Source organism: Salvia splendens, chromosome 11, assembly GCF_004379255.2.
Source record: "Salvia splendens isolate huo1 chromosome 11, SspV2, whole genome shotgun sequence".
In the NCBI taxonomy this organism is placed as follows: domain Eukaryota; kingdom Viridiplantae; phylum Streptophyta; class Magnoliopsida; order Lamiales; family Lamiaceae; genus Salvia; species Salvia splendens.
The window spans coordinates 31,359,957-31,373,503 of NC_056042.1; the positions used below are offsets into that span (position 1 = coordinate 31,359,957).

A 13,547-nucleotide genomic window follows, 5' to 3' on the forward strand; every position below is an offset into this window, starting at 1 on the left:
CGTTTTATATTCTTTCCAAAATATATTAAAAGACTCATCATAGATATGTTTAATTTGCACATGACAAGCTCAATTTATCATGATGGTGAAATTTGATCCCAATATGAAAGAGATAAGGAAATTAAAATAATTAAGACCATAAAAATAAATGGCAGTGGGTGTGAATGAAATAAAATTTCACCATCCCGTGTAAGACATAATTGGAGAAAACACTTAGTACATGTAATCAATTTGGGCATCTACCATGACTACTGGGGGCAGTGATAGTTAGTGGATGAATTTCAAATTAATGCAATATTCAAGAATCGCAGAATTTATAGGTAATCAAGATTTACTATTATACATATTACAGATGAAAATTATTGGACAAAAAAATGGTCATTTAATTTAGGACCACACAAGGTAAGAATTAATGACTTTTCACCAAATGTATTTTGCTTTCACTAAGAATTCAATAATGTGAAACAAATGTATAGTTGAGATGTCGCCATTATCATAGTTTCATAGATATGTATTAATTGATGTTAGAAAGATAGTAATAATGTAGGAGTAATCTTGTAACGAAAAAATGTACTAGGGCCTGCATACCTCATCATCATTCATGTAATTATTTACGTCCAAATAAATGAAATGCCAACAAATTAATTTAAGGCTGATGCCATAAAACGAGAGTGTCACCTCGGTCAGATTTATTTGGAAATTATTGATTTTGAAATTCATTTCTTGATTTATTGAGTTTGGGTGACCCTCTATCCCCGAATTTATATTAATTCATGTAGTACATGTTTACAATAAATTCATTTTGCGCGAGTAAGGGTAATTAGGCTTGTTGGAATTAATTACTACCAAATTGGAACTAATCGATAATTGAAAATGAGTGAAATGGTGAAAATTGCATACGTTCGAACTGAGCTACAGTTATATAAAAATAGCATTTACCAACTTAAAAATGCAAAATAAAAATAAAAATAAATAAATTAAATCTACACCATGTATATGAAATGGATGGAAGAGATTCAATACCGAGTACTAAAGCTAATCAAGTGTTATACAATCTCTCTCTTTCTCTCTCACTCTCTTTCTCTCTCTCTCTCTTTCTCTCTCTCTATATAGTGTATTTATAAAATAAAGAGTTTCATCTCACATTCGACTAATAGAAATAAAACTAGGCTAATACTCCCTCCCTCCGTCCGCCATTAGGAGTCTCATTTCTTGGCGGCACGGGTTTTAAGAAATGTTAAGAAAAGTGAGCGGAAAAAGGTTAGTGGAATATGGATCTCACTTGTATAAATTAGTAATAAATGAAATGTAAGTGAAATGAGTTAGTGGAATGTGAGACATATTACCATTTATGGTAAAAGTGAATCGAGACTCCTATTCTCGGACGGACTAAAATTGATAAACGGGACTCCTATTCGCGGATGGATGGAGTATAAAAGAAATCCATCAAGTCATTTTCAAAAAAAAAAATCACTCTTCAAATAATTCACCAGTTCGAATAAAGTACGGACCATTAAGAATTTTATATTTTTATAAATAAAAAAAAAACTCGAACCGTTGCGAATGCAAGCACCTTCAACCTTGAGAGCGGTTGTTTTTTGGCTGCTGCATGGATTTCTTTGTTTGCAATAGAGTCGCGAACGTGTGTTGTGCGTTGCCACTCTATTGTGAATGCCCTAATAATGCAAACATGGAATCTAACTATAGGAAACACAACTGCAAAACTATTTTTTTAAGTTATGCTACAATTAATTTACTGATTTCCACGTTAGATACTTCCACAAATAGACAAACATGCCAAATCAACTAGAGAAAAGCTTTTATTTAGAAGACATAGAGTCCTATATAGTAGATTGTCTGGCTAATGTCTCTACTAGTTTTATTTATATGTAATCATGTAGAATGCATAGTAATTTCAACACAATAATTACATGGTTCAAAACTTCAGATAGTACTTCTAACTATTTGTGCGAATCAACTTCTAATATTGATCACATCGCACATCGTACAAATTACCAGTTAATTTACACAAAAAAATTTAATAAAAAAATTACCAGTTATTTTTTCATAATTTAGTCTCAACACACAAATAGCTAAATTTCGAGATCGTTTTTTAAGAATCGTGTGGTAGATAGAGGACAAGGAACACACAACTTGGCAGTTCGGTTCTATTTTATTGAGGTCAAAAAGTTTTAGATTCACAACTGAATCTACACTCTTTTTATAAATAAATCAATGGAATGGCATATAAAGATAAAGTACTACAAGCTATATTCGAGTGTTATGAATCCTAACCAATTTTGCAATCAGAAACTTTGAAAAATGACGTAAAATAGATCTTCAAATAACATTTTTGTCAGGAAAATAAAAAATTAGTTACTCTACTAAATTTACTGCAGAATTTTAACAGCGTTTGGAAGAGAGAAACGGTAGTTGACAAAGAAGTTTGAAGAGAGAAAAGGCCAACAATTTGTCACACGTTTGTTATTTTCATCTTTTTTTTAGGTTACATCAAAATAGTCAAGATTTTACTATATGGATGCAAGGTCATGTGCAACTGGAAAATATAAACATAAAATTCTGAGTAATATAATAATGATTTTTGCTCCAAGATTTACCAATTCATCATAAACAATTCTGTTAGTCAAATTTGTATTAGTGTATACTACCAAATGACTTCGTTTCACCCATGAATTGTTGACTTCACTTTAAATCAAATAGGAGTATTAAGATATTATTGAACTACCTGTTTCCCTACATTATAAATAAAACTCCTATTCTACTCCCAATATAAGTCTTCCAACATTAAGAAAAACGAAGGTAAACTACAACATTTAGTAAAAAAAAAAACTTATGGTACCACCAATCCCTAATTATAATTAATCTAATCATTAATTAAAATATAATTAAAACAGATGCACCATGCATCCCAATACAGCGAAACATGCCTCTTTAATTAAATACCTAACACGTGGCTGTGACTAAAATTGGCATAAAAAAGAGGTGAGAAGCCCACATCTCAGCAAACGTAAAAATGGGGAAGTTTGAGAGTAGCTGTAAACATTGGATTCCCTTAGAAAAGGCAAAAAAAAGAATGACCCACAAGAAAAGGTAAACATAAAAATTGGCCACCAGTAGAAACCTCCAATTTCCCCTTCCCCCCTAAATTCAAGGGCTGTTATCCCTATCCGTATATGACACGCAAAATATATTTGAATGGATGTGACTTGTGACAGTCATCAGCAAATCAGTTTTGTAACAACATAACAACAAACCCATACGGTGACCTTTATTGAGCACCAGCAAGCACGCTGCCTCGTGCTTGAGCACGCCTACTACGCCATTCACCTTCGCTTAATCTCAGGGTGCCAAGTATTATTTCTAAAATATTATTGTTAATCCAAAAATCAGATTAAAAAAAAAATTAACTACCCAACAGCTTTTCATAAATCAATTTAATTGAAATAAATAACTAAAAAAGTAAACAAAATAAGAAAATTTGAAAGGATTCATAAATAATACTCGTATAAGTGAAAATTTTAGTATGTAGATAGTGGTCAAAAGCACATAAATAATGTAAGTGGTAAACTTTTTAGTATTCAGCGTTATGAATACCCTAACACCGAATTTGGTGAGGGCGGCCAATTTCGCCACTGCTGCATCGCATCATTTATAAATCGGACGACACTCATGCTCATCTGCAGCTTTTCCCTATTCAATTTTTACCTCGTGCTTCTCCTTTATTTTCGATATTAGGATATTAACTTTTATGAGTTATATACCTGCAAACCAGACACTTCTAAACTCTCACTCTGATGCTTTATGTTACATTGTTACTACATTTTGTGTTTCGCTTTATAAATGTAAGCCACGCGCGACGTGCATTGATAACGTGAACCCACAAAATTAGGTTAGAGGTGAAATAGAAACTTGGATTCATGTACGAGCAACTTACCTGGTAGGCTGGTAGAGAGAGATGCAACCACAAGCGCAAGACGTTGAATATTCGCACTTCAGAAATGGGCATCGGAACCTAACATTCTTTGAAGTTATAAAAATGAGAACAAAAACAAAATAAAACTGAGGCGATATTTTTCTTAAGATTGCATTCCTTAATTTGAATTGAGGGAATGTAATGTAAATGTTATATATCAAAGTGGCATCATCTAGGTGGGGCACAAATGGCTCTGGGAAATACTGTTCAAACAGATTCAACATCTTTTGTTATCTGTATTTGTAATGGAACGAACTCCAGCTTCCATTTGACAGCGCTCAAAGCCTGGATGATAGTAATCTGATTTTTTTTTTCGAAAAAGCCACGTAGAATAACTCCTTTTCATTTGTATGGCTGACCAATATCATGGGGGAAGCGAGTGCAAGAAAAGGGTGCCTTACGTGAATTTCTCGACACTCACTTTAAGATCTTAGAGAGCTTTCTTCACTTGGAAGAAGTCGGGGCATGTCTTGTGAGCAGCATCAACATCATCAGAGGATGCAACAGCAACCGAGACACCTTTGTCCTTAACTGCCTCGATAACATCAGCAAACTCTTTGAAGTCATTCAACCTACAGAGATGGGAAAAAATGGTTAACAAAACATGCCTACAACCTTTAGCTCGTTTTCTCTACTGAGTAATGAGGAAAGAGAAATACAGTGAATGTGACATAGATGATTACAAATTTACAAATAGGAGCTTCAAGCCAAGTATCAGCTCATAACGTGATTGAGATGGTGAAAGGGAGTGTTCATGGTAAGAAGACAATTGACTTGTGAAACAGGTAGCAAGAAGAATTAAGTTCTTACTCACCCAGCGACATAAAGTTATGGCTACATCAAGTTTACTGCTTTTAAATGGATAGATATGTATCAAACCTTTCAAATTGCAGTTTTCTAGGGAAATGTCAACAACAAAACAGTCCCATGATCACAAAAGGTTGTTTGCAGTGACTATTAAATGGGCAAGTTGACTATTGAAAGGTAGAAGCTTCTTGTTGGCAGTTTTGGGATTTGACACCCTTCATTATTTCATGGTTGGACATCACAGCCAGTTTTACAGAAATTAAAAGGTTCATGAGGGTCATTTCCAATTAAAATGTGGACAAAGAAATTCAGAGATATTGTACATATGGTTGATATATAGCCAGAGAAATAGAAGTACCTCATTGACAAAATTTCTTCTCTTCTAATCTGCCTCTCTTCCTCGGTGACTCCTAACAAGTACCTCATCAAACTGAACATAAAATAAAAAAGTATCGATTACATTCCCTCTAATAATATGTTGCATTTGACATTTTGCATAAATATGGATAGGTAATCGAAAGAAAACACACACATGCACGAACCCAGCTGCCAACCCCCACCACAAAGCTTAAAAAATTTCAACATGTAGCCAACATCATACAGCATTGCGAGAAGTGCAATTGCAACAAAGCAGGGTTGAAGAAATGCTGAACACTAGTGGTCAAACTTGTTTTCAAGAAAACGACTTTGATTTCTCAGGAAAAAAAAAACTCAGTGGGTGCCTCAAGTGTCAGAGAGAATATTGTGTAAATGCAAAAGTTCCAAGTTAACTTGGTTCCCATATCCTAGAATAAATGTGCACCCAAACAACTTACCTTTTTGAGGTTATAATTTCTCCCAATGTTTATGGGAAGTGCATGCGTAAATTTTAATTATGTCAACAAGGAACATATGTTCACAAGACTTCAAATCTCAGGCATATTCTCACACACAAAATGATGCTTAACCAAAGTCAAGTCCAATAATTTTCTTACCTACTATATCCCTTGGCATCAGGTAGCTGATAGGAATCAACATCCCCAATAGTCCCAATAATTGCCTTAGTGAGAGCATCATCATCCATTTCAAGTCCTCTGAGAAAGTTGCTTGTTCCATCATAGATATCAAGTGTCTTCAATAAATTGGGATCTCTATATGATAAGAATGAGAAGACACCTGAACAAAGACTCCCATGGTTAGGAAAATAGGAAGTAAGCAAGGCATAAGTACTACTAACAGTTGGGCTGTATCGGTTGCACCTGAGTGAGTGTCAAAATCACAAAACCCTCCATAAGCTCCACCACTGACTCGCACACGGTCCCACAGCCATGTATTGCTTATGTATTTTGAGATGACATATGCACTACCTTTAAGTTGATAGCCAGTCTCAAAAAGGTTTGCTGCTTTTCCTACATAGTTTACCTGTGTATAGATATTAGTACATGGTTAAGTTAATTTTCCCAGTTGAGTACTTGTGTTTTGAGCAAATAGAGACAAACAAGCAAAACCAAAAATTTATCATCAACCAACCTGAGTCGGTATCACAATAGCTTCATTTGTGGGAGGGAGTCTAGCATTCCAAGCCATTGACCCAACTGGAGAGCTGCTAGGAAGCATATCAAGAAATTTACCAACATACTTCTCTGTGTTCTTAAGATTTTGTCCATCAGCTGTAAGATTTACTAGGCAGTCATTTTTCGTAAACAGCGTTCTTCGTATCTCCTCAAGAGAAGAAGCTATTCCAGGCCAGTCGTCATCAACTTTACTTTCAAGAGCTCGTAAAAATTCCAGGTAACTGCAATCAAAATACGTAATCCATGATTGGGAATTTGGGGCCAACGAAACTAAGGGAAATGGCAGTATTGGAGTACGAAGGCTTTTATTTTACAGCTTCAAAACAAAATAGGACATCTGGCAGAAGCGCCATGCCAACAGAAATAACCCAATAAAAAGTACTCGTAGATATTATAGCTGAAAATTATTGTGAAAATAGCAAATAGCAAGACAAACTTCTTTATCATATTTTGAAAGTATATTCCTGAAATAGTGAGTGCAAATTCTCTATCATATTTTGAAAGTAAAAACATTTTCAAATTCCTGAAACTGCAAAACATATGTTAGAGTTAGGCTCCTGATGACCAACCTGACACCACCCATTTGCTCAGAGATCCAACCAGCAACATTGAGCTTTCCATCCATTCTTGCAGCTGCAATGCCATGTCCACTGCCTCTTAATCGGTTCTGAAAAATGTAATCAACAGTTAGCAATGTATTAAGGTTAAAAAACATAATACTCTTATTTCACTAGATTTGAAAAATACCTCCATTCTTGCTTTGCTTTGGGAAACAAACTGCTTAAAACGCTTTTGGTCTGTTAATTCAACATCTTGCATAACACAGTTGACCTATGATTAACAAATTCACAACTTCATTAATCATCTCCAGCAGTTCAAGAAAAGGACAGTTCTGAGAAACCCAATACTAACTTTTCAATTTGAATAATTAGTTTCTTCCTAATAAAGTGAAATAGGATCTAAACATATTGAGAGTCGAACTCAGACAAGTTACAAGCAGCCTATTTTTTCTTTCTGATTCTCATTCAAATAATAAACCACCTTGCTAACAACTTGATTAGTGACGTTCATGAGGATAATCAATTCATATGCTTCATCAGTTATGAATAACTCATCAAAGAACGATTATGAGTATTTTACCAAATTAAACAAATCTTCAGCACGATCAGACATGGCTTTGCCTCGGACAATTATACGGCTGCATGGGTCCTCTTTCCCTCGGACTGATGACGTGAAAGGATATACAGATATCCCACCAGTTTTTCTTCCAATTAACTGGTTCAGCTGTACGAAGTCCAAGTCTTTGGTACCCATTTCCAGCAAAGATTGGCTGTTGACATAACAAATTAATTTGATGCAAACAGAGTTGCCATGAGACTATTAATCAATTGACATCATCAATTTTACAACTGGGACATTTAAATATCATGAAACTTTAAATATTGAATACACAACTATATTTTGTAACAGGAGGTTGACAGACCAATGTAGTATAGTAGTGGTGGATACAGAAATAGTTGCTATTTTTAAAGGATGGGGGGAATAACATTTACCAGGTATTAATCTGACTAGAATTTGTAGATTTCAAATCTAATGTCAGAGACTCAGATATGTATTCTTTTATTTGATCTGAAGGAATATGATTTTTCCTCGGTCATATCTTCAATATACTAAAACAAGACAACTTGCAGTTTATGACATTCAGCTCTCATGACTAGAACCACTAAGTTCCAAAAGAAAGAGTACTGGTTGCTGTCTCACCAGAATAATGGTACCAATGGAAGAAGCTCTTGCTTCAATGCACTCATATTGAATACAATTTCAGCATATAGAACATCATTTGTGAAAAGGTCATGCTGCAACACCTTTACCCCATTGATATCGCCCACCTATATAAGAATTGATCTTATAGTAAGATTTAAGAAGAATTGAACAGTTATTTTTATAGAATTACAATTTACAGCATCTGCTCACCTCGGTAGGAATTTGTATAGGCTTTTTAGGAATATCTTTTAAAGAGAGGCTCGGTACACATTTCAGAGCTTCTGGTGGATCTGGAGTCTCCTGTTTCAACTTAAGTTCGTGAGTCGCACGAGCTAGTTCAGCAAGATCCTCTTCGGTCATTCTAGCTTTCACCTTTTCCAGATTTTCTTTTTCAGCTGCTTCATCACGCGAAGCCATCTCTGGATCAGGCTGCCAATGACTGTGAGTTAGTATTTCAAAAGTGTCAATTACCAACATCAAAAGTAGCAACATCTACCTGCATTTCAATAGTTACACGATGTGGGTTATTCAAAATGAATTTTTCTATTAAGGGAGCAAATATTGCTTTTGAGCCTTCCTCGGCTATTCTAACTTTCAATGCCTGTAAAGGTTCTTGATACTTTAATGGCACAAACGGATCCATGTCATAAATCCACTTCCCCTGTCAGATAAAAAAACTTATAAGACTATTTCCAACTTGAAGGATGAAGAATAATAATAGAAAACAAATTCCTACTTACCATGGAGCGAAGCATGAGCGCTAGGCCACGAGGAAATGATCCAGTATTGTTTTCTCTTAGAGAGAACTCAATTGTATTCATTGATGCTTCCACAGCTTCAGAAGGGAAGCCTTCATCTGCCAGCTTTCTTAGTGTATTCAAGATTAATTCTTCTACTTTATGAATGTCATCTTCTGATACACCTTTCAGCCCAAGACTAAACTGAGGCTGAAGAAGCTCATCTTCAATACCACCACCAACAATTGCATCCCCTAGACCACTCTCTAGCAGGATTTTTCTCAAAGGAGAAGCAGGAGTTCCAGTCATTAAATGGTCCAAAAATCCCAGGGCTAGCTCTGTTTCTAAGTCTAGAGGCTTTTCTGAGAGGAGCCAATTAAGGCACACCATGTGCTTCTTTTTCATGTCATCCCCATCAGTAGCAGGATATTTCTCAACAATTCTAACCGGCTCCGCAAACAGTTTCTGATAGTTCACTTTTGATTCCTCAGGAGCTGAGTTCGCTTCAAACATGTCTAGATATTCTGCAAAAGTATGGGGAAAAAGACGAGGCGCAATAAGTTTTACGCAAGGTTTCCATAAACGATTAAATAGAAATACACCAATAATCACACAGAAGGATATATGCATACCGCTTAAAATGCATAGCCTTTCATTTGCATCATCATCTCCATAAAACCATATCCTCGCATTGCTAGGATGATAGTATTTACGGTGGAACTCCTGTACATAGTCAACACAAAAACAAAGAAACACTTTGGATTAGAGTAAAATAAGTATTAGGAAATCATACTTGTTCTGTAGCCAGTAAAATTCTAGATATAATGAAAGTTGATGGTGTATTACAATAACATGCATAATACTAAATGGCTGAGTACTAGTAGAATTTCCATAAATAAGTGCACTGTTAACATCAACAAACAAGCATTGGTTAATGACTAAGGCCCACGTAAACTACATCAATATCAACATAAAGTCCTAAACAGGATATGATGTAAAAAAATTTCTTCAGATTATCAAGCCAAAATAATCCGAATGTGAAAAGATAACTGCAGAGACTCCGGAATTCAACAGAAGAAAATCATGCATACATACATTTCATAAAAATCCTACAACAGAAAGATAGGAGAGCAAAGACTGGTTACTTTCAACATATTACTTCCAGCCATTTATTATTCCCTATTTGGAACACAATGTAGCCTGAAAATCGTATCTCAGACGAAAGGCTTGCAGTTGTACTAAAATAGAAGTATATACATAGCCATCAAAACTATCATTATATGTCAATTGATGGGAAACCGACCTTGAATTCCTCAAAAGTTAAATTAGGAATAACTTGTGGATCACCGCCACTATCAACACCATATGTATTATCAGGAAAAAGGGCCTGTTGAAAAACAATCACAGTTAAAAAAAACCCATCAATACAATATGTGCTCAAGAACAGAATTTATAAGTAGCTAATATCAGCATCAAACAACTGCTTTTAATTAATTTATCTATGAGTATATGACACATAAGCTGAATTGACAATATGGTCCACAAACTTTCACTATAATAAATTCACGGACAATTGAATCCCCGATCTCGGGAAGTTTACCTGTTGGGAAGCTCGGCCTAGTATGCTATCTGGCTGAGAATAGACACCTTTCATCTCATTGAAAACAACACCTGGAATATACCATTATCAAATAATAAAATCAGGATGCCATGGATCTGCATGCTATACATGAATGATCGTACAAGGAACATTGTACTTAGACAGTATTAGAGGATAGTTAAATTGTTAGAAGTAAACACTGACCTTTATAAGTGATGTCCTCTGAAGGGTCATTCAGTTCATAATGCCAACCTTCTTGTTGAAATGTTTTAACATCTTCAACACATTTGGGGAAAAAGACTGCATCTAGGTACACATCTACTAAGTTATAAAAATCCTGCACGCAAATAAGAATCATATGCTCGTTTATATAGGCCTTTGAGTTTGAGAAAATTATTATGTGTCTTAAAAGGATAAAGGGTCCAGACCTTTGTATTTGTGGAAGCAACAGGGTAGCAAGTCCTATCAGGATATGTGAAAGCATTCAGAAATGTATGCAAGCTCCCTTTCAACAACTCAACAAAAGGCTCTTTCAAAGGATACTTTCTCGAACCACATAGCACACTGTGCTCTAGAATGTGAGGAATTCCCGTCGAATCCTTTCTGCATCAACAAATTGACAAGTAGATACCTAATTCAGTGATCCTTATTAAGGATAAAGATAAATGGAAAATTAGTTTGGTGAGAAGATGTAATTTAAAAGACTGCTTGCTAAAGCATTTCTCAATAGTTTCCCTTTATTATGAGGTGGAAGGAAGATGAAATGTTATTAGAAGAAGTAAAACAGTACAAGGGGAATAGTCAGTCCCAAACTAATGAGAGCGTCATATTAATTATGCAGCTCCAGTATCTAGCTAACTCTGGACCAAAAGATAATAATAATAGACCCTCAAACTTTTGATGATTCAAAAAGTACCAAGCCACCATACCACACATCCTCCAACATTTCTTCATTAACCTCAAACATGGTTCTATTTCTTTATAACCAAATCCACCTACACATGCTTTTAAGTAAACCCAACAACACCTTGTCCTCCTTTTTTTAATGAAGTCCTCGAGATTTGATAAAACGGATAATCATTGGGTGTAACTAACTGCAGCATAACTCTGCATTTGTTGCCTTCATCATGAAAGTCTCCCACTGAGTTTTACATGTATCTTTCCTGTTCATTCTACTTATTAGATATTAATTAAAAAAACCAGTTCATCACGATTACATGACTATCCTAACCTCTAATGAGCCACTACTATTCAGTAGCAACCATAAAGTGTGCAGTATCAGATTCCAGTACTCTTCTATGTTCTATCCACATACAGATGTATTTATCTGAACTTAAACAAATATTATAGGCAAAAGTTATACTGCTTATTTTTCTTCCATTTCCAGTTCGGTACATGTAACTAAGTAAGAGCTATCACACACAATCCAAAGCACTTTTGTAGAGGATTGGAACATAAAATAATTGGAAACTTCCTATGACGCAAGATATATGGAGTATAAATTAACAACGTTTTACTGAACAATCACTCGGCAGGAATGAGATAACAAAGTCATAATCGCATGAATTGAAGGCTTACGGAGGAGTGCGGAAAACAATGCCGAATACTTTGTTCTCGTCGTCGTTGGAAACAGACATGATCTCAGCGCCAGTCTTCTTGTGCTTATACAGCACAGCTCTAGACTTACACTCATCAATAAATTCCTCCGTTACTTTCTCAAAGCCGAGCTTCTCCGCCACTTCATCGTCCGCTCCCAAAGTATCTGCAAATATTGGAACAAAAAAATCAGCTAGAGCATCAAACTTCCTTTAGATTTCACGGATTAATCGCTAGTTACCAGACGAAGGCTGGGCGGACGAGGTAGCAACGGCGCGTACAGAGAGGGGGCAGAACTGTCCTTTCAGGTGAATAGAAGGACGGCAGGCCGGTGAGATGAGACCGATGTGCCGCCCGAGGAGGGAGCCGCGGTGGGCGGCGGGGAGCAGACGGTGTCGTCTAGGGAGGCGCGCAAGGCGGTGAGCGGAGCGGGAGAAGAATCTGGTTGAGGCGAGCACGGAGGAGGCGGGGGATGAAGAGGAGAATGAACGGAGGAGCACCGCTCGCTCCATTGAAGGTCTGAGAAAAGGGGGAAAACGGCGGAGAATTGAGATGCTGAGAGCTCAAATAGAAGATGAGAAGAAATGAAATGATATGAGTACTCTCTATCTCCTGTGTTAAGCGTAGTAAATTATAAAATGATAAATATCAGAAATTTGACTTACTTTCTTGGGCAATAAGAACTGTGAAATTCTACTACTTTTATTTAGTTATAATTTATAATATGAATTATATGGAAAATGATAAATATCAGAAATTTGTGGTGCTTTCTTGGGGAATAAGAAGTCTGAAAATTTATTATTTATAATTCAAATATTCGTTTGCCCACTTCCTTGAATTTGTGGAATTGGTGGTGTAATAAATTAAGCCGAGTGGAATAAAAAATTGTTGTTTAACTACAGAAAAGATAAAATTTTATTGTAGAACGATGTGAATTTAATCAAGACAAATCAGAAAAACATATATGAACATGTTATATGAGACTGAGGGAATAAATAAATACCAGGGCCTGCTGTCATCCGTTGCTAATTTTTCTTAAATTGTTAACTTACTAACTCAGTAAGGTAATGTATTAAAAATGTTAATATGATAATATTTAAATGTAACATAAACTTAAATTTATATTTTAATATATTATGTTGACATAGATATTTAAATGTCAACACAAATATGTGTTGATATTTTAATGTGATCGTATTGACATTTTTAATATACTACGTTGATGAGTTAGCAAGTTAAGGAAACGCACAAGTTAATCTTAAAATAATAATATCAACGTGAAACCGTTATCAGGTTAATTTATCATACTATCTAAAAAGAATCTTAAATTGCAATATTATATTATACATAATGTTTTAAAAAATTATTCACTTATTTAGTTAATTTTTACATAGCGACAAGGAGTGTTACTGTTATTTTCAAAGTTTTATTTGTTCTAGAATTGCCACCAATTTTTCTGGCCAATATTAGACGATTTGGTTGCTTCTCGGCCTTAT

At 35.3% G+C, this 13,547-nt stretch overlaps 1 protein-coding gene across 2 annotated transcripts; it reads right to left on the reverse strand.

Moving 5' to 3' along the window:
- Positions 1–4,091: 4,091 nt before the first annotated feature.
- Positions 4,092–12,665, reverse strand: LOC121755577 (presequence protease 1, chloroplastic/mitochondrial-like). Of its 2 annotated transcripts, XM_042150896.1 has the most exons (19): positions 12,293–12,664; positions 12,034–12,217; positions 10,884–11,058; positions 10,660–10,792; positions 10,456–10,526; positions 10,159–10,242; positions 9,488–9,578; positions 8,859–9,379; positions 8,615–8,779; positions 8,329–8,547; positions 8,116–8,243; positions 7,495–7,684; positions 7,102–7,185; positions 6,924–7,021; positions 6,311–6,575; positions 6,040–6,202; positions 5,776–5,956; positions 5,160–5,231; positions 4,092–4,566 (listed from the first exon to the last, which is right to left on the reverse strand). In XM_042150896.1, the coding sequence occupies exons 1-19, from the start codon at positions 12,561–12,563 to the stop codon at positions 4,425–4,427; spliced, it is 3,237 nt and encodes a 1,078-aa protein (XP_042006830.1). In that variant the 5' UTR covers positions 12,564–12,664; the 3' UTR covers positions 4,092–4,424. The 2 variants fall into 2 exon arrangements, with proteins under 2 accessions (XP_042006830.1, XP_042006829.1); XM_042150895.1 differs by having other exon boundaries at positions 8,859–9,578; positions 12,293–12,665.
- Positions 12,666–13,547: the final 882 nt, after the last annotated feature.